Source organism: Pituophis catenifer, unplaced genomic scaffold, assembly GCF_029215685.1.
Source record: "Pituophis catenifer annectens isolate HBS135680 unplaced genomic scaffold, rPitCat1.0.hap2 SCAF_8, whole genome shotgun sequence".
In the NCBI taxonomy this organism is placed as follows: Eukaryota; Metazoa; Chordata; class Lepidosauria; order Squamata; family Colubridae; genus Pituophis; species Pituophis catenifer.
The window spans coordinates 16,563,378-16,587,518 of record NW_027256888.1 but is presented as its reverse complement, the minus strand read 5'-3'; the positions used below and the strand labels follow the sequence as shown (position 1 = coordinate 16,587,518).

General features: G+C 38.5%; 1 protein-coding gene across 2 annotated transcripts; it reads left to right on the top strand.

The window, feature by feature from the left end:
* The first annotated feature begins 3,257 nt into the window (after positions 1 to 3,257).
* LOC139320234 (methylsterol monooxygenase 1-like) lies at positions 3,258 to 24,043 on the top strand. Of its 2 annotated transcripts, XM_070948463.1 has the most exons (6): positions 3,258 to 3,345; positions 4,738 to 5,045; positions 14,646 to 14,794; positions 16,180 to 16,306; positions 17,019 to 17,173; positions 22,819 to 24,043. In XM_070948463.1, exons 2-6 carry the CDS (start codon positions 4,791 to 4,793, stop codon positions 23,024 to 23,026), a joined length of 894 nt encoding a protein of 297 aa, XP_070804564.1. In that variant the 5' UTR covers positions 3,258 to 3,345; positions 4,738 to 4,790; the 3' UTR covers positions 23,027 to 24,043. The 2 variants fall into 2 exon arrangements, with proteins under 2 accessions (XP_070804564.1, XP_070804565.1); XM_070948464.1 differs by lacking the exon at positions 3,258 to 3,345 and having other exon boundaries at positions 5,017 to 5,045; positions 14,752 to 14,794.
* The last annotated feature ends 98 nt before the right edge of the window (positions 24,044 to 24,141 follow it).

Here is a 24,141-nt window from a genome sequence, read left to right as displayed (position 1 = left end):
ACACGGAGAAACCATTTGTCATACAAGCAGATGCCAGCGATGTGGCAATAGGAGCGGTCCTGCTTCAGAAGAATGAGCAAGACCAACTACAGCCCTGCGCTTACACATCCAAAAAGTTGAATGAGACTGAGCAAAGGTGGGCTATTTGGGAGAAAGAGGCGTATGCAGTTCGTTGGGCATTGTTAACCTGGCGGCACTTCCTAGAAGGCAGTAAGACCCCTTTTGAAGTCTGGACTGATCATAAAAATCTAGAAGCCCTAAAGACCCCAAGGAAACTCTCCCCAAAACAAGTACGATGGGCTCAGTACTTTAAACGGTTTGATTTTACTCTAAAATACCTCCTGGGGGGGAAAAACTTCCTGGCAGATGCGCTATCCAGAAAACCGCAATACATTCGTGCAAGGTCAGACGTAATCAAACCTATAGTACAAAACAGTCAACTAGCCGCTAAAGTAGTCACCAGATCCCAGGAAAAACAAGAAACAGTGACAGACAATGACACCACCCAAAATTTTAAACAAGCATTGGCCACTGATGAATGGTTTTTGAACAACAAATCCAGCTGTCTGATGAAAGAAGACTTGGCTTGGGTGGGGGGGGGGAAGTTGTATGTCCCTGCAAGCCAAAGACTATGCTTAATGGTACAGTGCCATGACTCCAAATTAGCTGGACATTTTGGGTTTGTGAAAACTTTACACCTGATTAAAAGACAATTTTGGTGGCCATCACTAAAAAAGGACATAGAAAGCTATGTAGCTAGCTGCCCCATTTGTGCAGCAGCAAAAAGACGCCAGGGGAAATCCCCAGGTCTATTGCAGAAGGTAGCTGAACCTTCAGTGCCTTGGAGAGAGATTGCTATGGATTTCATTGTGGAATTGCCAAACAGTGAGGAAAATACTGTTATTTGGGTTGTGACAGACCTATTTTCAAAACAGGCACATTTTATACCCTGCCAAAAGATCCCAACTGCTAAAAGTTTAGCCAAATTATTCCTAATACACATTTATCGACTTCATGGTGCTCCACAAAGGATCATCTCCGACAGAGGGGCTCAATTCACCTCCAACTTTTGGAGGGCGTTTTTGGGCTTACTTGGTACTGGCCAGGGGTTGAGCACGTCTTTTCATCCGTGTACTAATGGCAATTCTGAAATTTTGAACTCGGTACTAGAACAATATTTAAGATGTTTCATTAATTTTCAACAGGATAACTGGACCGAACTTTTGCCTTTTGCTGAAGTTGCGTTTAATAATGCTGTCCATTCAAGCACTGGTTTTACCCCTTTTAGAGTAGCAACAGGCCAGGATTTCAGCCCCATGCCTGAACTACCCACAGAAGAACCCACCATCCCCTCACTTAAGGAGTGGATGGACAATTTGCAAAACACGTGGCCAGTGGTTAGATTAGCCTTACAGGAAGCTAGAGAAGCTTTTAAGATTCAAGCTGACAAGAAAAGGATGGAACCCAAACCTTTTCATATCGGAGACAGAGTATACTTATCTACAAAATTCTTGAAATCATTACAACCATCAAAGAAACTAGGGCCAAAGTTCATTGGACCTTTCCCCATCACTAGAATCATCAATCCAGTAGCAGTTGAACTACTTCTTCCAAAGACACTCAGGCAGATCCACCCAGTATTCCATATCAGTTTACTCAAACGAGAAGTAATCTCATCCCTCAGACCACCTGCATCTACACCACCTGTTCCCATCATGATTGAAGGTGAACAACACTTTGAAATCAAGGAAATCCTTGATTCTAGGATCCACAGAGGGAAAGTCCAATACTTAGTTGCTTGGAAACATTTACCATCAGCACACAATGAATGGGTTGCCAAACACCACGTTAGGGCTCCAATCTTACTGAGAAAATTTCACTCCCAATACCCTAACAAACTTTGTTGATATACTATCATGAAATCTTGAAATCTTGTGTGTATTTGTTTTGTTTTTTACAGGTGGACCCTTTTGTTTTCTAAGGAGGGTAGCATGTCAGATCCCTAAAAGTGATACTGCCATTCAAGTGAAGGAAGGGGGGACATGGATTCGATTTACTAGCATGGCCTGTGTCATCAGATATTTTACAAACTATATCCTGGCGCCAAGCAAGCCTGAGATTCCTTTTACCTGCAGGAATTTATATGATAGCCATGTGGGTTGTCTCACTTTAAAGGGAAGTGGTGGGAATGCATGTTTGTTCAGGTTCTCAAAGGAAATAGTAAAGAAAACATCTTCACACTTGTGTATTGGCTGAAATCTGCATTCTGACCTGAAGGGAGGGGTCTCTACCACTTTAATCCTACTGCTTTGCCTAAAGGCATTCAGATTGTGCTTTAGCTGGATGGTTTTCACTTCTGCTTAATAAAAGAATCCTTTTGAACAACTACGTTTCAAGAGTTCGTACTTTCTTAAGTTGGAAGGAGAGGCGATCCTTACACAATATAAAACACACCTCAAGTAGGAAAAAGGTTAGAACTTGGCCAGTAAGACTCATAACTGATTGGCCACATCTGGGCTGCAAAACTCGAGAGAATTGTGTGTCTTTAGTGCCAGTTTTGCAGCCCAGATTGGGAGTAGGAAGAACAATAATGGAGCCTCGGGTTCTTTGTATAGAAAATCAAAATGTTTTGGAGAAATATAGAAATAAATGGGAAGATATAAAAATTGTGGAAAGGAAATTAGGTACATGTTTATGTCAAATGTAAATAAAATAACTAGAATGATAGAATATATTATAAGGGTATATATATATGATATACTAGAAATATATGTATAAAGGATATATTAAGAAAGAGAAAATGTATAAATATGGATCACTGATGCGAACATGTTGAAAAGAAGATGTATATATCTGTTTTTGTTTGTTTTTTAAAAAAACTTTAATAATTTAAAAAAAATCATTTTTTTTTTTGCCCAGGTAGCTTAAGCTATTCATTTTTACTGCATCTATGTCAATGAAAGCCTGCTTGACAGGTTTGGCTTGAAAGCCTGCATTCCTTAACCGGGTTCTATCAAACATCGTCTTCATTTATTTATTTATTTATTTATTAAATTTATATAAATTAATAAATTTAAATTTATATAAATTTAAACAAAACACAACAGAGCCAGGAAACTCTTGCGGTTTCCGTGGTAACCCCCCGTGCTACAGTGTCCCGCCTATCTTCATTGTCGAGCGAGCGCACGCCTGATCGTGACGACATCTCGCGCTTTAGCCAATCGGAGCAGCGCAAGCCTTCACAGCTATTCCCGGGGAGCTTCTTTCTGAAGAGCTGGCGCTGAGGACGAATTTGCCTTTTTTCCCCTTCCCTCCACCGGAGCTTTGCGGAGAGAGCTGCGCCAGGTAAGCGAACCGGAGCCATCGCTCGAGTGTGACTGTGTGGTTGTGTGGACCTGTGCCTTTCCGGCCTTTCTGCAGCGCAATGAACCGGTCTCATCATGCGGAGGGTGGAAATGCAGGAAGAGGCACTTTCCCGAAGTGAACTCATTGCCTTTCAGTATGTTAGCCTATTAAACATCCCCAAAGAATGACAGATCCCCTCCGCATGTTTATTTGTGTGTGTTTCGCTTCTTTCCCCTTTTATTAGTGTGTGTGTGTTTGCGGGGGAGGGAGGGGTGGATATCGCTTAGCTGCGATGCGTGATCGTTTTAAGTAATTTCTAATGCATCTCCGTCAGAAACAAAGCAGATTTCTGAATTAGGGAGGGAGATTTGTTTCTTGCAGATGAGGGGATCATTGAAAGGTACTTCTCCAACAGATGATACATTTACTCATAATGGTTGCAAAAGAAGGAAACATCTGAATAAAAATAACTTGGTCCTGGACTTTTCTCCAAGGCACTCAAGGCAATGTATCTGTCCCCCCCACCCATGATGTTTTCACAAAAGTCCAGTGCAGATCAGGGTTAATGAATGGCTTAAAATGGTTTCATATCAAATATTCTAGACAAACATTGCCCCAACACGATGTTCTTTTTAGTTGTAGCAGTTAGCAATTAGAACTGCATCACAATACTTCTGGAAAGCAACAGGTAGAATAAATCAGCTGTGCCATATTATCTCTCTCATGCAAAATGCCTTTACTGGTGATTATATTAAATTACACAAATCTTAACTCCATAATATTCACAGATATTCCTTCTTGATCAAATATATGTAAACACAATTTAGAGTTAAGATTTGTATACTGTTAGAACGACGTTGAATTGTACAAATATCATGGATGTATTTTAGTTACAGATGTATTTGTATTTGTATTTTAATATTTTAAATTTTAATAAAGGTTTTTTGAAAATTAAAAAAAATACCTAAATTAAAATAAACCTGGATAAACTCAGATTTCTGAGGCAGCTAACTACTTTTATCATGGATTCATGTGAAGCCATCATCAAATTACATCCATCTGTATCTAGAAATCCATTACAATTACTCATCTAAAACCTTTTGGGTTCTACATGTGTGTTTTTACAGACACCTGATATGAGACCATAGTCAAAATGTAAATCATATCCATATGCTCAGAATGGGGACAATTTTGAATCTCATTTTTTGTGGAATTTTTACATGGACTCTAGATGAAATGCTCTCAAAATGTACCTAACTGCAAATTTAAGTTCTAGAAATTGCAAACCTGCCTTTATAATGTGTGCTGTAATATAGAATATATTAATATTAATATTGCGCTGCTGTTTAAGTCTTACCATTTATCGAGTTCTCTCAATTTGACATTTTACAGATTCATAGAAACTTTGTTAAGAAACTGTCAGTGTGATGTGCCAGAACTGAACGATGGCGAATAACAATAGTTCTGAGATACTGCATTCCGCCTACCTTGCTATAGAATACATTGACTCTTTGCTGCCTGAGAATCCACTACAACAGCCACTTAAAAATGCTTGGACCTCTATGCTGGACAACTACACTAAATTCCAGATTGCAACTTGGGGTTCATTTCTTGCTCTTGAAGTTTTCTATTTTTTAATATGCTTACCTGGATTTGTACTTCAGTTTATACCTTATATGCAAAAATATAAAATACAGCAGGTAAGATGGAATTTTTAAAGAAAGAGAACACATTGTTAATCTAAAGTGCTAAAACATTAGCAGGAGTTTGGTAGCACTTTATTTAGCTTTATTTTGCTATTAAAATGTATAAATGTTTACGATATGCAACTCACTTTATCATACTAATGTAGGATTTAAATTGGGGTGCGATGGGAGTAACGAGGGCAAGACCATTGGTTTATTTATTTATTTATTTATTTATTTATTTATTTATTTATTTATTAGATTTTTATACCGCCCCCTCTCCCAAAGGACTCGGGGCGGTGAACAGCCAAAATTAAAAACATACAATATAAACAATTAAAATACGTTTAAAACAGAATTAAATCTAAAATGGCTCCCCAATTTAAAACGCCTTACCCATACCCCTATAAATAAGATGAATTTAAAATTTAAAAATTTAAAATTTCCACATTTAAAAAGGGGGAAGATTTAGGCCAGGCCAGCTTGATAAAATAGAAAAGTCTTAAGCGCGCGGCGGAAGGTGCGCAGATCCGGGATCCTACGTATCTCCGGGGGGAGCTCGTTCCAAATTGTAGGTGCCCCCACAGAGAAGGCTCTCCCCCTAGGGGCCGACAGCCGACATTGTTTGGCCGACGGCACCCGGAGGAGCCCCTCTCTATGGGAGCGTACTGGTTAGGAAAATGCAGTGTAAAATAGATTACTATTATATCAGTTAGAATTTGTATTATGTTAAAAACATTATGTTTGTTGAGATGTTCTGAGATTGCTAAAACTTTTGGGAGATATGTCTGTCCATCCATCCATCTGAGTGACTTTGGGACTGTCATTCTCTCTCAACCCAACCATCTGCCAGGGTTGTGGAGAGAATAGGAGGAAGGAATTTTAGGTATGCTTTCTGTCTTGAGCCACTTGTAAAAAGGGGGGATAAAAATAAATAAATAACATGCAAGTTCAGCAACCTCTCATTCAGTGCTGGAGTTAAAGTCCTGTTTTTCCAAAACTCGCACTTTGAGATATGCCATAAAATGTCCAAAAAGTTTAAATTATTTTTTCCCCTTGTTTGAGTTCTGGTGTCAAATGCTCCAACACTGGAAGTTTTTAAGAAGAGATTGGACAACCATTTGTCTGAAGTGGTATAGGGTCTCCAGCTTGAGCAGGGGCTTGGGCCAGAAGACCTCCAAAGTCCCTTCCAACTCTGTTATTCTGTTCTGTTATTCAGACTGTAGAGGTTATTTCATTCCTTTAGGAATGATATGTTGTTTGCATTTGGTTAGAAAAAGTATCTGTTCCTGTGCCAGTTTCTTGATAAGATTTCAATTCCACTTGACTGAACTATGTGCTCTCATTGTAAACATTGAGGGCAAGAGCTGGGTTAACCTTTGTTAACACACTAACTTTGTTAGTGAAATATCAGAAACTTTCCGATAGCTGTTTTTGTGTCATTAAATTTCAAATGTCATTGAAGTTCATTTCTTTTTTTTTTTTTTTAAACAAACAAAACATAAAAAATCCATCTTTCATAATAATTGCAAACGGTGTGTCGATCGGTTACAAATCCCTTGTGCTTAATCCCCATATTCATATTTTACAAATTATCTAATTTCTCATGTTATCAACCTGGTATATATCTTTGGATCATTATCCTCATTTATTATTCATATGATTATTATTATTTTGAATATTATTCAAAATATTCAGCTTAATAGTCAATATCCTCCCAATCAATGATAGTTGTAAATTTTCTCATTTCGCCAAGTCTGTCCCAAACTGTTGAGTTTGTTGTAGTTATTCTCCTTAAGTGTGCTACATCTTGCTGTCAAATATATCCCCAAATATTTAACTTTATTTTTGACCTGCATCTTTGATATTTCCGCCAATTCTTTTTGTTTTACCAACATATTTTTAGTCAAAATCTTCGTTTTATCTTTATTAATTTTCAAACCTGCTACTTTCCCAAACTCTCCTATTTTATCTATCAGTGTAGTTATTTATATTAATGGATCTTCAAGAATAAAAACCAGGTCATCTGCAAACGCTTGCAATGTATATTCTTCCTTTTGAATTTTCATTCCTTTTATATCTTTTTCTTCTCTAATATTTCTATTTAGCACTTCTAATGTTAATACAAACAAGAGAGGGGACAGTGGACAACCTTGTCTGGTACCTTTTTTTTATCTCAGTAGAATATGTCAATTCTCCATCTATCATTACTTTTGCAGTTTGTTTATGATATATAGCTTCTATTGCTTGAATAAATTTTTTGCCAAAGCCCATCTGTTCCATTTGAAGCAACATAAATCGCCAATTCACATTGTCAAAAGCTTTTTGTGCATCTAAAAATATCAGAGCCATTTGCTTTTCAGGATGGACCTCATAATATTCAAAAGTGTCCAGAATTATTCTCATATTAACTTGTCTCTTTGGCAGAAACCCATTTTGATCTGAATGTATAAAGTTGTTTAGATATCTTTTAAGTCTTTCTGCCAGTATTGAAGCAACAATTTTATAATCTGAATTTAGCAGGGATATGGGTCTATAGTTTTTGATTTATTGTGGGTCAGTGTCTTCCTTAGGAACCAATGTAATATGTATATGCCTCTGACCATGACTTGGGTATATCCTTCTTTGTCATCACTTCTAAAAGTGGGAGACTCAAGGATTCCTGCAATGTCTTATAATATTCCGCTGGCAGTCCATCTGGCCCTGGTACCTTCCCATTCTTTTGTTTTTTAATTGTTTCAGTTAGTTCCATCATCGTTATATTTCTCTCTAGCATCTCCTTGATATCTTTATTATTATTATTATTAATTTAATTTGTATACCGCCCTTCTCCCAGAAGGGACTCAGGGCGGTGAACAGCCAAAATTAAAAAACATACAAATGCAAAAGTTAAGATAATTAAAAGAATTAAATCATTGGCTACCCAAATTTAAAACCCCAAATACATAAAATTTAAAATCCCAATTAAAAAACCATTTAGGCTAGGCCAGCTTGATGAAATAAAAACGTCTTCAGGGCTTTACGGAAGGTCCGGAGGTCCGGGATCAATCGTATTCCAGGAGGCAGCTCATTCCACAGGGCGGGTGCCCCCACAGAGAAGGCTCGCCCCCTGGGGGCCGCCAGGCGACATTGCCTGACCGACGGCACCCCGAGGAGGCCCTGTCTGTGAGAGCGTATTGGCCGGTGGGAGGTTATCGGTAGCAGCAGGCGGTCTCGCAAATACCCTGGCCCTAAGCCATGGAGCGCTTTAAAGATGAGAACCAACACCTTAAAGCGCACCCGGAAGACCACCGGGAGCCAATGCAGCTCGTGCAGGAGAGGTGTTACGTGGGAGCGCCACGTCGCTCTCATAATCACCCGCGCGGCCGCATTCTGCACCAGCTGGAGCCTCCGGGTGCTCCTCAGGGGGAGCCCCATGTAGAGAGCGTTACAGTAGTCCAGGCGTGACGTAACCAAGGCATGAGTGACTGTGCACAAGGAGTCCCGATCCAGAAAGGGGCGCAACTGGCGTATCAGGCGAACCTGATAAAAAGCCCCCCTGGCCACGCCCGTCATATGCTCTTCTTTAGGGGTCTGAGGTAAATTTGCATTTTGGAGGTATTGTATAACATTTCCCTCCTCTATACTTTCCTGCTCATACAGTTGTCTATAATAGTCCTGAATATTTTTTTTCTTCTCCTTGTTCCCAAATTTGCTTTGTTCTTGGTCGTCCATTAGTTGTATTATTTTTCTTGATTCTCTCTCTTTTTTCAATTTATATGCTAACCCTCTGCCTGGCTTGTTAGCATTCTCAAAATAATTCTGTTTAGTACTTCTAATTTTTTGGGCTAGATCTTCTTTCTCCAATAACTCCATTTTATGTTTTATTGTGTCCATTTTCATTTTAACATCTTTTTTATGTGGAGATTTCTGGAGTTCTTTTTCAAATCTCTTGTAATCATCTTCTAGTATTTTATAAGTTTGTCTTTTCTTAATATTTCTTTTCCTTGTATAGTCCATTATCAGACCTCTGGCATAAGCTTTCATTGTATCCCAAAGTTTTTGCATCAATGTGTCCTCTTTCCTATTCTCCTTGAAAAGAAGCCAATTCTCTCTCTATTTTCTGGACAAAATCCTTTTCTTTTAATACAGTGTTATTTAAAGTCCATCTGGATCTTCTCCTTTGTCCTTTCCATTTCACTGTCACTGGGTTATGATGTGCCCACGTATTTGCTTCTATCTCAATTTGTTCTATATTCAGAGTCAATTCCATTGTTGTCCATATCATATCTAATCTAGACCAAGATGAGTGTCTGTCAGAATAGAAAGTATATTGTCTATTTTTTGCGTTTCTGTCTCTCCATGCATCTTTTAAATTCATTTCCTCAGTCATCTTAAAAAAAGATTTTAGTAGTATCTTTCTGCTATGGTTTATTGTTTTATACAATTTATAATCCATTTCTCATCCACTATACCATTAAAATCTCCTATAATGCAGATATTATCATATTCCAATTCAATTATTTTCATATGCAATTTTCTATAGAAGTCACCTTGATTGTTATTTGGAGCGTATAGTGCTGTTAAAAGTATTTTCATATTATTATCTATTATTTCCATCAACATTCTTCCTTCATCATCTGCGTATATTTGCTCTGCTAGTATTGTATTTCTAATATATAAGACAACTCCTCTTTTTTTACATTGTGGCAATGATGTAAAAATTTTCCCTAATTTTGACTGCACCAATAACTGTTCATATTGCTTTTTAATATGTTCTTCTTGCAAGCAGATTATATCAAATTTTAATTTCTCCTATTTGTGAAATACCTTTCTTCTTTTAACCATTGAATTAAGTCCATTTATGTTTATCGAAATCAATTTTTTCTCTTCCATGTTCATACTTTGTAAAAAGGATTTATTGCTCTAGTAGTTCTCGGTTCACGTTGTTCTTTGTATTCTATAGTCCCCCCTACTACTCCTTCTGCTTTTTCAATCATTGCTAAGTCCTCCTCTTGGAGTTCTATTGGTAATTCTGTCTTTTTCAATTCCACTTCCTTCTCTTTGAAGAATTCTGCATAAAGTACTTTAACTTTATCTATTGCATCTATTCTGTATCCTTGCTATTGCCACATTAGCACTAATCCTTCTGGTATCAGCCATCTGTAGTTCACACCTTTTTGAAGTAGTATTTTAGTCAAGAATTGGTATTCTCTCATTTTCCTCACTTTTCTTGGTATTTGCTTTAGAACCACAATTTCTTTCTCCTTGTACTTCAGTGTTTTTTCTCTAGCAATCTGCAGTATTTGTGTTTTGATCGATTTCTTGGTAAACCTTATGTGTACTTCTCGTGGTAATTTGTTGTGCATTGCATACCTTGTATAAACTTGATATATCTTATCTATGCCATCCATCATCTTCTCCTTGGTGACTTCTAGTGCTTCTGCTAAGATTCCTATCATTACTTCTGCCAAATTCTCTCCTTTTTCTTCCTCTACATGAATTGAATTGAATTGAAATCTGAGATAGAATTCTGATCTATCCATCTCCCATCCAAATAATCCACTCCTGTCATGTTCAACTTCTTCCAATTTAGTATCTATATCTTTAATTTTTTCTTCTCTTTGCTCCTCATTTTTCTCAAGTCTATCTTCATATTTCAACATCATTTGCTGTATACTCTCCACCTTTTCATCTGTCTTTAATTGTTGTTCAATCTTCTGGATTACCTGGAGAATCATCTATAGTGTTGTCTCTTTCTCTTTCTCCTTCTCCTGTTGAAGCATCGTCTGAATGGATCGCTGTCTTCCAGATGGTGATGAGGAAGGCATGGTTGAGGAGGAGCCTACTGCCGTTACCTTTCTACTCATTCTATCAAGTAGTCACAAATAGCCAAAAAAAAGGAAAGCCAAAAAGAAAAGAAAAAGAAAAAAAAAGAGAAAAAATTAACAATTCTTCAGGTTCTTCTATACCATAATCCAATTTAAAGGAGGTGTATATTATTCCAAATATCAAAAAAAAAAAAAATGAAAAACATCAGAAAGGAAGGCCAGACAGAAAAGAAAGAAAACAAAACTGGAAGATAAAAAGCCAACAAATAAAAGAAAAAACAATCTTCAGGCACTTGTGTACCTTAATCCAATTCAGTTATTTATAAGAGGGGAAAAAAAGTTTAATAAATCCATTAAAAATGTTTAAACAGGGGAAGAATACAGAGAGTTATGACTTAGCAAGGAAAAAATGAAGGGAGAGAAAAAAAAGATAGATTTCAGTTTTTCTGCTGCTCTCCCTCCCAAACACTAACAAATCTCTCTCATTCAGTCTCAGACTCTTACTTCTGATAGTTCCCCGAAGAACACCTGAATAAACAATACAGATAATTCAAATTTCCACAAATGTGCTTCCAACTATCTTATCTTCAAGAAAGTTCAGAGTCCTTGAGTTGTAACAAAATGTAGCGCAATTGTTGCAACTTGCAGCTTGAGCAGAAAAAATAAGAAACAAAATTTCCAATCCACTAGATGGCAATATTATACACTCCCCTTCCTTTCCCACAATTGTAATCCAATTTTTTTTTTAAAAAAAAATACAAGTGGCCTAATCAATAAAATTGAAAAAGAAATAATCCTCAAAAAAGAAGAAAAGATTAAATAGAGAATTATAATAAAAGCACAGAGGCTTAAAAACGTAAAACAAAAATTCTCAGTTCTATTAATCCCTTTCAATCCAGTTCCAGTCAAAAACAAATTAAAAAAAAGTCCACCTTAATTTCGCTGCTTAATTTCTTTTTATCTCCAATTTAGTTTTCACTTCAGTTTCAGGATGTTCTTTTATATTGATTTAAATTGAAAGTCTCTCACCTCATTGACTCACTGTCCTTCTAATCTTCTTCCGGAGCTGTCCCAACTTCAGCAGCTACAATGGCTGTCATCCCGCCACTATAAAAAGGGCTTCTCCTGGATCAACCAGGGACTTTGCGGTGACCCTGGGATCATCAGGATGTGCCCTCCACTATCACAGTCAAAACAAGACTGTGAGGTCCATCACTGACTATTGGGGGCGAGTCTTTGGCCCCCACAGAGAGGGCTCGCAATCTGGGAGTCCTCCTGGATACGCAGCTGTCCTTGGAGGAATGTCTGACAGCTGTAACCAGGGGGACCTTTTGTCAGGTTCGCCTGATCCGCCAGTTGCGGCCCTTTCTTGATCGGGATTCCCTGTGCACAGTCACTCATGCCCTCGTAACCTCTCGCCTTGATTACTGCAACGCTCTCTACATGGGGCTCCCCTTGAAGAGCACCTGGAGGCTCCAACTGGTCCAGAACGCAGCAGCGTGGGTAGTGACGGGAGCAGCGTGGCGCTCCCATGTAACACCGCTCCTGTGTGAACTGCACTGGCTCCCGGTGGTCTTCCGGGCGCGCTTCAAGGTGTTGGTTATCACCTTTAAAGCGCTCCATGGCATAGGGCCTAGTTATCTTCGAGACCGCCTGCTGCCACCGACGACCTCCCATCGACCCGTGCGCTCCCACAGAGAGGGCCTCCTCAGGGTGCCATCAGCCAGACAATGTAGGCAGGTGACCCCCAGGGGAAGGGCCTTCTCTGTGGGGGCACCCACCCTCTGGAATTAGTTGCCCCCAGAGATAAGGAGAATCCATGACCTCAGTGCTTTCTGCCGTGCCCTTAAAACTTTCTTTTTCCAACAAGCCGGGCTGGCCTAATTCTTTTTAAGTGTTTTTAATTGTTTTGTTTATCATTTTAATTAATGGGGCCAAATTTATATATATATTTTTAACTGTATTTTAATATTTGTATTTGATGTTTTTATTTGGCTGTTCACAGCCCTGAGTCCTCAGGGAGAAGGGCGGTATACAAATTCAAACTAAACTAAACTAAACTAATTAGGACCGTCTGGTGGCGGGGCTCTCAGCGGCGATCCTGGAGCCCCAGGAATCCTCCGTCCATCTTGTCACGACGTCAGCTTCTCTCCCGTTCGAAGTTCATTTCTTTAAATGCCCAGAGTGACTACATTTAGGATTTGAATTGTAATGAGGGAGAGTGAAGGGAGAGGAAAGATTGTTACACAGATGCAAACTACATATAAAATAAATTACAATTTAAAATTACATATAATTACATTTATAGTGCGTTAAAAGCCTTTGTGGCTGTTGAGTGTTCTGGGAGGTTAAAATGATCTGATACTTCTTTGTCCTTATTGTGTGGTGTCGTAATATGAAATTTGTGTCTATTGCCTCTTTTGCAAAAAATTGGTATCAAATCTCAGTTCTATCTGGTAGTATTGAAAGAAATGAATAAAAAGGACTTGAAACTCTGATGATTACAATAAATTAAATTTATCTACTGGGGTATTATTTGGCTACTCTTAACTACAAAGATCTATTCAAAGATATGCTGAGATGCAATAAATGCTAAGCTTCAGTAATTACCCTCAACAAATTGTGAAAATATAACTTCAAAAAAAATCATGAGAACAAAGAGCTTTTCTGTCAGGCTTGGAGCTAATCACTTGAAAAACCTGTTTGTTAATGTGTCTTCAAATTATTTGATGGGAGAAGACTAAAGTCTTTATGAAATTCATGAAATATCATGAAATTATGGGCCGTCCTTTAACTAGCAGCCATATACATAACTCTTGCCTACAGAAAACTTTATTTAAAGCAGAGCTTTAACTAGATTTATAACTTAAAGCAGTTTAGTTTAGTTTATTTGATTTATATACCGCCCTACTCCCGAAGGACTCAGGGCGGTGAACAGCCACAAGATACAAACACATAAATACAAAATTTAAAAACAGAATAAAACCGAATTAAACAATTTGGCCGAAGACAGATTTAAAACACCCCAATGAATTAAAAACAATTTAAAATTTGTGTTTTTAAAAGGAAAAAAGGGAAAAATTAGGCCAGGCCAGCCTGATGGAATAAAAAGGTCTTGAGAGCACGGCGGAAAGTGCGTAGATCAGGGATCCTCCGTATCTCTGGGGGGAGCTCATTCCAGATAGTAGTTGATTTATAACTTATATAATGTGTGAATTATTTATTGAATCCTCACTAATATTTGTATTGACTAAAGTGCATCAGAAGAAATCTCGCCTGAAATTATTAATCTCAGTGCAGGACAAATAAAATCAAAATTAAAAATAATCAGAGAACAGTTCTCTAATTCTTAAAAAATCAGATGGTTCATATTCAAATCACCTCATTTCAAGAATGCACATTTTGCAGTGTAATATTTGAACTCAAGTTAAGCATCTTACTTTGCTGCAGTCCTATCCATACTTATGGAGAAAATACCACTGAACATAATGACGCTTATGTTTGTAAGTAAACTTGCCTAAGATTGTATTCTTAACTAAGAGAATCACTATGAATGGACAGTAATTTTCCTATCTCAGTAATTGGAATAACAGGCATATGGGGTAGAGAGCAAGGACAAAATTGTATAACCTCAAGCCTTTACATGTACTGTAGGAGACATTGCAACAAAAATACAAAAGTCCAGAATATGTTGTGATATGTTTTATGTTAGCATTATTGTAGTTGGAAAGAGAGCCTGTAGGAAAAGTAATCAGTTTGCTATATTCACTATTTAATTATTTTTGTTTATTTGCCGCTCTTATAGGATAAACCAGAAACATGGACAGGACAATGGAAATGTTTTAAAAATCTTATGTTCAATCAGTTTTTTATTCAGCTGCCTCTCATATGTGGTACCTATTATTTCACAGAATATTTCAATATTCCTTATGACTGGGAAAGGATGCCAAGATGGTAAGTAATATTTGATTATTTGTCATATTTCCACACATTAAAAATACTGATATGCTGATAAAGGGCTGGATTTGGGAGAAATTTCTAGAAGTTTGACGAAAAATGTTTTTGAATCTTTGGTTTCAGTAATTTCAAATTTATTAAAAACTAGAGAATGCTGTGTCCTAGATGAAAGGGGCAGATGGGGGGAAGGAAGGAAGGAAGGTTGTCAGAGGCTTCTGACGGATTGAAAATGCTTTTAAGACAATTGAAAATAAGCACAGACTGTCAACACAATTAATACAGATGGACATTATGCTTTTTAAAACTGAAAGCTTCTACAGTAAGCACAATATAAACATGAATAAAGAGCTGTTGTTAATTCTTCTTTTAAAAAAAATATAAGCCTTAAAATCAAACGAGCAATACCTTCTGTGCTAAATCTAAGTTCACCATCCATCTAAATAAAGAATTTTGCTTTCAGTCAGCTTTCCAAAAGTTTTCATTATGACTGGGAATAAATGCAACAGATGTGTGGTAAAACAAACAAAAGCCTGGTTCTTACATTCTTACATTATATGAGAGAAGTGCCTTTCTTCCCCCTACTCCCATGCCCATCATCCTTGCCCTCTCCCTTCCCCCTCCCATGTGCTCCTCTTTCCTACCCTGTCTATTATCCTGGCACTTTGCCCCAAATCAATCATGCACTTCCCCATTGGTCCACTGGAGGGCAAATGTCAAGGCTGGCTTTCTAGAGGAAGCTGTGAAGGAACTGACATCACAATTGCCACTCTAGGACACCGCACTCGGTCTCCTTAACGGCCCATGTGTTCCAGAATTATGGTGGAACACACACACACACACACACACACACACACACACACACACACACACACACAGACACCCTGCTCCCCGAGGTGCCGCCCCCTCTCCCAGTATTTATTTCCAGAGGGTAAGTCATCTGGGACCAAATTTGGTTGAAATTACTTGAGGCATTCCAGAGTTATGCTGGAATATACACACACACACACACACCTAGGGGTGCTAGGGGGAGGCAGTGTTTGTTATTTCTAATTGTCTGTTAATCTCTATACATTCTTCAAATTTTATCACTTATTCATTCTACAAAACAAATACAAATATAATAGATAATACCTGGATATCTTTATTCAAGATGAAAATTGATGCCTAAGTGCTATTTTATTTTAAATATAATATAAACTACATCATATGTAACTACTGTTTCCTGTCTTTCTCAAAAAGCAATTTATTTTGCTGTGCTTGTTGCTCCAAGAGGAAAAAAATGTTTTATTAAAATTTCTGAGTATTATATGTCAGATTTCTAGCATTGTTCATTGGATAGATTGCACAAATATATATCTCAAAAGCTAATTTTTCTTTTAAAGGTTTGTGATACTTGCTCGGTGTTTTGGATGTGCTGTGATTGAAGATACCTGGCATTATTTCTTGCATCGACTACTTCATCATGAGAGAATTTATAAATATATCCACAAAGTACATCATGAATTTCTTGTATGTAATTTCTTAAGTTTTTGGTTTACATGGTTAAATTGTATATGCGCTTACCAATAAGAATACTCCATGCAACTCACCGGAACTTGTTTCGGTATATGATTGCAACCTTAAAATTTCATGCAATGGACATGTGTTAGTTATTATTTTTAGAAATAGGGAGGCGAAACCTGGGGTTTATTATTTGTCTATAGAATCTTTACTTAAAGTTCTTCCTATCGTATGAGGCCAGAAAGGTTTACAAGAGGTTAAGAGTTTTAAACATTGCAGTAAACCAACAATATTTTTTGCAGAACATTTGTACATTTGTCAGTTTTACTTGAATAACTTAATTTCTGTCTCTAAAATAATATGAAAATTAGTATCAAGCAACCTCTTTAGCATGATCTTTTTTAAACGTTGAGGAAAACTTCACTGAATACACAAGTTTCCTGATCTATTGAATCCTATCTGTGTGTCTTTAAATCATACAGTATCCACAGTTATACAGCACCTACTGTTTTAAGGTGCTGTCTGGAGTTAGCAGTAGCAAATATTATTACATTTAGAAATGTATTCTATTTATTCAGTCTTACATTTCCTGAAACTGTGTGAGTTCAAGGTTAGCAGGTGAAGGAAGATAATCTGAAACAGTCATATTGAAGCATATATATGAATTTTTTCTTCAGTATGGATACAGGTGGACAAACCTTTTCTGTATACTTTTCTTCAGGCACCATTTGGGATGCAAGCTGCATATACACATCCTTTAGAAACTCTAATCCTTGGAACTGAATTCTTCATTGGAATAATTGTCTTCTGTAATCACCTAATTTTGCTATGGGCATGGATGGTTTGTCGTTTGATACAGACCATTGATGTTCACAGGTAATCTTCTGTTACTTATTTATGATTCTTTGTGTTCAGATTCAGAAATTTTAGAATTATTTAAACAACTATTTGAAAAAGTTGTCAATAACTTCTCCATGACAAGCTTCTAAATTCTTCAGATATTGTTTGGGCAAAAAGGTTTTCACTAGTTAAATAGAATATTGAACAGATGAAAGAAAAATAAACCTGAAGAATAAGAAAACTAAAAAATCTGATCAAGAGATATCATCTAGAAACAAGGAAGGTTAAAGAAGCACTGGAAATAATAAAGTATCAAATAACGGCTATAGCCAAGAAGATCAGCAAATATGAAGCTCAAATTGCACACTATAGGCAGAATCTCCAATTTCAGTCAAATCAGAAACGTTTGTACAATCCATCAATGGCATGACTGCAGTGAACCGATCAATACCTGATAAAGAAACAGTGTAGTTCTGGGTGCAGCTATGGGATAACATGGAATGGAATAGAATAGAATTCTTTATCGGTCAAGTGTGATTGAACATACAAGGAATTTGTATCCAGTGCGTAAACTCTCGTTGTACATACAAATGACAAAGTGATGTCATAGATCATAAATCATAAGTTATAAACAACAAATGATAGATCATAAGAGAAAGTAGTATGAAAGATGCATTTTTTTAATATAAAGAAATACAAGAATGGAGCCTGGATAAAGAAAGTGGATTAGAATAAAACATAAGCTGAAATGAAAGAACTTGTAATAAAAACAGAAAAGGACAAGAAAAATCAGGTGCCTAGAAATAACAGGAGTCAGTACAAACATTAGAGGTTTTTGTGTACAATGGAAGACATAGTTGCTGGTCAGTGGTGATAGACTGGGAGATGTTAATATCAAAAGAGAATTCAAGGAGATTCACTATTACCACTACTGCTTGTCATTGCCAACAGTACTGAATAGGGGGCACCGTTCTGCGGTGGTTCTCCTCCTTCCTCTCTGACCGCTCGCAGTTTGTGTTGGCAGGGGGGCAGAGGTCGACCTCGAGGCGTCTCGCATGGGGAGTGCCACAAGGGTCGGTCCTCTCGCCCCTTCTGTTCAACATTTATGTGAAGCCATTGGGTGAGATCATCTGTGGTTTTGGGGTGAAGTGTCATCTGTACGCTGATGATACTCAGCTGTACATCTCCACCCCAGACCACCCCAACGATGCCCTTGATGTGATGTCTCGCTGCCTGGAGGCCGTGCGGGTCTGGATGGGGAGGAACAGGCTCAGACTCAACCCGTCCAAGTCCGAGTGGCTGTGGCTGCCGGCGTCCCAATATAGTCAGCAGGTGCCATCGCTGACTATTGGGGGTGACTCTTTGCCCCCCACAGAGAGGGCTCGCAATCTGGGTGTCCTCCTGGATGCACAGCTGTCTTTAGAAGAGCATATAACGGCCGTGGCCAGGGGGGCCTTTTATCAGGTTCGCCTGATTCGCCAGTTGCAGCCCTTTCTGAACCGGGACGCCTTGCGCATGGTCACTCACACCCTTGTCACCTCCCGGCTGGATTATTGTAATGCTCTCTACATGGGGCTCCCCTTGAAGAGCACTCGGAGGCTCCAACTGGTCCAGAATGTGGCCGCGCGGGTGGTTATGGGCACAACTCGTGCCCGCGTGACACCCCTCCTGCGCGAGCTGCACTGCCTCCCAGTGGTCTTCCGGGGTCGATTCAAGATGATGGTCATCACCTTTAAAGCGCTCCATGGCACAGGACCCGGGTACCTTCGAGACTGACTTCTGCCACCAATAGCCTCCCACCGGCCAGTTCGCTCCCACAGAGAGGGTCTCCTCAGGGTGCCATCAGCCAAGTTATGTCGGCTGGTGACACCCAGGGGGAGGGCCTTCTCTGTGGGAGCCCCAGCCCTGTGGAATGAACTGCCCCCGGAAATACGTAAGCTCTCCGACCTCTGGGTGTTTTGCTGCGCACCGAAGACCCTGTTGTTCCGCCAGGCCGGGCTATCAACATAATAATTTTAAATTGGGGTATTTTAAATTTTCGGGATTTTAAACCAGGCCAAATCTATTTAATTATTTTAATTTTTAATCATTGTTGCCTTGTGTTTTTAAATTGGCTGTACACCGCCCTGAGTCCTTCGGGAGAAGGGCGGTATAGAAATAAAATTATTATTATTATTATTATTATTATTATTATTATTATTATTATTATTATTATTATTATTATTATTATTATTATTAATCAAGTAATGGCTATCAAACATCAAAAACATCTGCTTGGCTATCCTATCTACTTCACATAGATGAACTGAAGCTGCGTAGAAAAACACCATCTGAAATAGAATTGCTTCTTCTCTTTAGCCAGGTTCTTCCTACGCAAACCAAGATTTTTCTGCAGCCCTAGTTCAGTGAAATCCCAATCCACTAGTTTCTAGGCTTTTTTTCTCCAGCAGCCAGCAAGCTCCCTGCTGCCCATTGGGAGACTAAGGAGACTAAGATAGATCTATTTCAGGCTTATAACCCCTCATCTGTTAACCACACCTTCATCCCATGTATCCTCTCTCTAAATTTGTTTTCTTTTCTTTTCGTAGGTCTTTATGTGTATTTCTCTTTAGCCAGGTTCTTCCTATGTAAACCAAGATTTTTCTGCAGCCCTAGTTCAGTAAAATCTCCCAATGTCTCCCAATTAGTCTCCCAATGGGCAGCAGGGAGCTTGTTGGCTGCTGGAGAAAAAAAGCCTAGAAACTAGTGGATTGGGATTTCACTGAACTAGGGCTGCAGAAAAATCTTGGTTTACGTAGGAAGAACCTGGCTAAAGAGAAATACACATAAAGACCTACGAAAAGAAAAGAAAACAAAACATATATACTGTGTTGAATTGGATAAATGTGCCAGCCTCACCATCAACAGGGGAAAAATAGTGAAAACTGAAGGAATCAAGATGCTCTATGCAAATACCATCAAGAGTCTGGATGAAAACGATCACTACAAATACCTGGGCATCCTTCAAGCTGACAACATCAAGCACTTTGATGTCAAGAAAAAGGTTAGAAATGAATATATCATGAGAGTGAAGACAGTTTTAAAGTCCCAACTCAGTAGAGGAAATACCATCAAGGCAGTTAGTACCTAGGTCAGTGATGGTGAACCTCTGGCACTCAGAGTCCTCTCTGTGGGCATGCGCACTGGCCAGCTGGTCTTCAGGTTTCCGGCGCTCCACTGCATGCACATGCACACGCCTTCTGGTTTGGGCACTCGGTGCTGAAAAGATTCACCATCACTGACCTAGGTGATGTTGTGGCCCCGCCCTCTGAGCCTGTCCCATCAGAGGAAGAAAGCTCCGAGCATGAGGAAGAGGAGTCAGCCAGGCCTCCCTCTTCAGGCCCCTCCCCTCTGGCATTGTCTCAAGTGCCGGCCGAGGGAGAGGAGACAGCTGATTTGGATCAGAGTGATGAGGAAACATCATTCCTGGACGCACGCCTCCGAAGGCGTGATAAACGTTTGCAGCAGCTTAGGAGGCGTGCTAGGGATTAGAACTGAGTCACTGGACCACACCCCAGAGACTATATAATAGAGGGTGGTGGGCAAGGATCTTTGTGACGAACAAAGCAAACCTTGGATAGTCACTAAAGCCTCGTCTGGAGCTGCTGAGAGAAAGATTTAAAGTGTCGGACATTTGGACTCTTGAGTATTTATCTTTCTGTTTTACTTTGAAAATAAAGTCACTTGGCAGACGGTGTGTCTATCGCTGCCAAGTGGGAGATAAGACCTGGGTGCGTTCCAAAGTGTTTCCTTAACCCTCGACTGGCTGTGTTTGTGTGTGTGTGGGTACGGGGACAGATCAGGTGATTCTGCTTATTAGATACACAGCTGGAATAGCTTACCAGAGTCAAGCAGAACTAAAAGTCCTAGATTGGAGGACCAGAAAAATAATGACAATGAATCATGCCCTTCATCCAAACAGCAATGTTGACAGACTCTACTTACCAAGGAAAATGTAGATGTAGATGTAGAACGTTGGAAGACAGTTGAAAAAGAAAAAAGGGCATTGTAAATATATCTGGACAGTGAAGAAGATGCATCGAAGCTAGTATACCATGAAAGCTTACTAAGTATTGGAGAGACCTGGCAATGCCTAAGAGCAGGAAAGTTGAAGAAAGAGACAGAGGGAAACTAATTCTGGCCTAACCTTAAGAACAATAGAAATAGCACTTAGACTTATATACCGCTTCAGAGTGCTTTACAGCCTTCTCTAAGCAGTTTACAGAGTCAGCATATTGCCCCCAACAATCTGGGTCCTCAGTGCATAGAAAGCAGGAATTAAGAAGACACCAACAGCCAGCAAATGCAGTGGATCACCTAGTTTGCTGCAGAAAGATTGCACAAACTGATCACAAGAAATGGCATGACAAAATAGTAACAATGGTGAATTTGAAGATCTGCAAGAAATACTATTTGCTTGCAGGCAAGAACTGGTGGGACCACAAAATAGAAAAAGCTAAATTGCTCTAGAACAGGGGTGTCAAAACTGATCACATGGCAGTCTGTATTGTGACATCTCAAGATTGTTTTTGTGCTTGAAGAGCCGGGGTGGGCATGGCCTGCGCAGGCGGTATGCCAGAGGTGGGTGTCAGCCGGTTCTGACCAGTTCTGGAGAACCGGTAGTAAAAATTCTGACTGGCCCCGCCCCCATCTATTCTCTGCCTCCCAAGTCCCAGCTGATCAGGAGGAAATGGAGATTTTACAGTATCCTTCCCCTGCCACATCCACCAAGCCACATCCACAAAGCCACACCCACAGAACCGGTAGTAAAAAAATTTGAAATCTACCACTGCCATATGCGGCCAGTGGGCTGCAGGTTTGACACCTCTGCTCTAGAATTCAAACAGGTGGGCACCTGCCATTTAATTCCCCAAACTTAACATCCAAACTGTGGATGTGACAGTACCTGGAGATATCAGACTCAAAGGACTGTGGCAAAAGAAAGCAAATATAGTACCAATAGTAATAAGCCCCTTGGGCGCAATCCAAAACATCTAGAGCACCATCGTTTGGCATGACCAAACCAACTAATTGCAAAAAGCAACTTTAGAACATCTTACCCTCTGTGATGATATCTTTAATACCATCAAACAACATCTGCCTTTCCCAGATCCTTGATATATGCCACTGACTCTCAGCAAATCCAGGCAGTTTACAAATTTTAAAAAACATTTAAAACAAATTAAAAAAAAACCCCAGCAAAGATAGCAGAGTTAACATACATGGATGGGAACAAAGAAAAAGGGGCTTGAGTTACACTCACCAAAGGCCTGGACAAAGATTTTAAGGGCCCTTCAAAACATCAGTTGGCTGGGCCATTCAAATCTTGTGAGGAACCACATTCCAGAGGGCAGTTGTTGGTACAGAGAAAGGCATTCTTCTGGGATGTTTATAGATGTGATCGTTGAATCAATGGAACTCAAAGTGCACCGATCCTGCCAGATCGGATTGGCTGGCAGATACTATGGGAGAAAATGAAAAATATGAAAAACTCATGCTTGACTAGGTTGTGTATGTTTATGGAATAATCACCATATAGAAACTTGTCTTAGTATGTTACTTATCTCTTCCCAGGGTTGAGAAGTTTTTTTCTGCATGTTGTAAATCTAACAGTCTGTGCATTCCATTATTTTTCCTTTCAGTGGCTATGATATTCCTCTGAATCCTTTACATTTCCTGCCCTTTTATGCTGGCTCTCGCTTTCATGACTTCCATCATATGAACTTCATTGGAAATTACTCTTCAATCTTCACATGGTGGGATAAACTCTTCGGAACTGATTCGCAGTACAGTTCTTACCAAGAGAAAAAGAAGAAACAGAAAGACACAGTGGAAAAGAAGCTGGAATAAATTTCCCATTTGCAACACTCTTTGGAGCACCAAAGAGGGACATGGCCTCGTATTTTTGCTTAAAACTAGAAAACGTAATAAGTATTGCAATTCAAAGCAAAATGCAGCTTTTAACAAACAAACCAAGCTTATGTTTGCAGCAGGAAAAACATTCACTGATGCATTTTCCAAATGATTGTGCTTTTTCTATCCTATAGATATGTCAAACAAATACAATATGTTAAATATGACCAAATGATTGAAATTATGTAAAAAAAAAAAGATGTATGTTAAAATTAAAATAAGGGAGGTTTTTTGCATTAATGGGAATCCTAAAGTTTAGAAAGAACAACTACATTGAGTTCACCAATTAAAACTTTTGTGGGAATCCTCTTTCCCAATTAGGTAGATTTAAGAAACCATCTTAATTTACTACAAAGAATATTTTTTCTTGGTTTTTAATGAATGTTATTGTAATCTGTATTACACACAGGGTGGATAAAAATCAATGATTTTTTTAAAAAAATCAAAAAAATCGGATTTTTTAAATTTAAATTGGATTTTTTTTATTTAAATCAGATTTTTTTATTTAAATCAGATTTTTTTATTTTTATTGAATTTATTTTAATAAAAAACTTTTGGGGTAAAAATCTATCGTAAGATAGTTTTCTATTTAAGATACATAAATAATTTAGTTTATTCAACATGAAATGGAGCTTAGTTATGTAGCACAAGGCTGTATATTCTGCAACACTGGGACTATCGGTGAGTCAACAGCAGGAGTAGCAGAGATGACAGTCGCTCTTTAAAAATTATGATTTATGATTTAAATTGAGTTGATTTAAATCAAGTCTTTTTACTAGTGATTTAAATCATGATTTAAATCATGATTTAAATCGACTCAATTTAAATCAAATCCATCCTGATTACACATAACTGTAAATTGCTGATTTGATTATTAAGCTAATTTGTATTAAAATAGCTGTGGTTGATTTCTTCATCATGTTTTCTGTACAGCAAATAAAATAATATTGGGGTTCAGGCTATTATTTCCTCGTTCCTTTTGGTTTGTTCCTATCAAACAATAAGTGCTATGTTTTTGTTAATATATATATTAAAGGAAGTTCCTATCATTA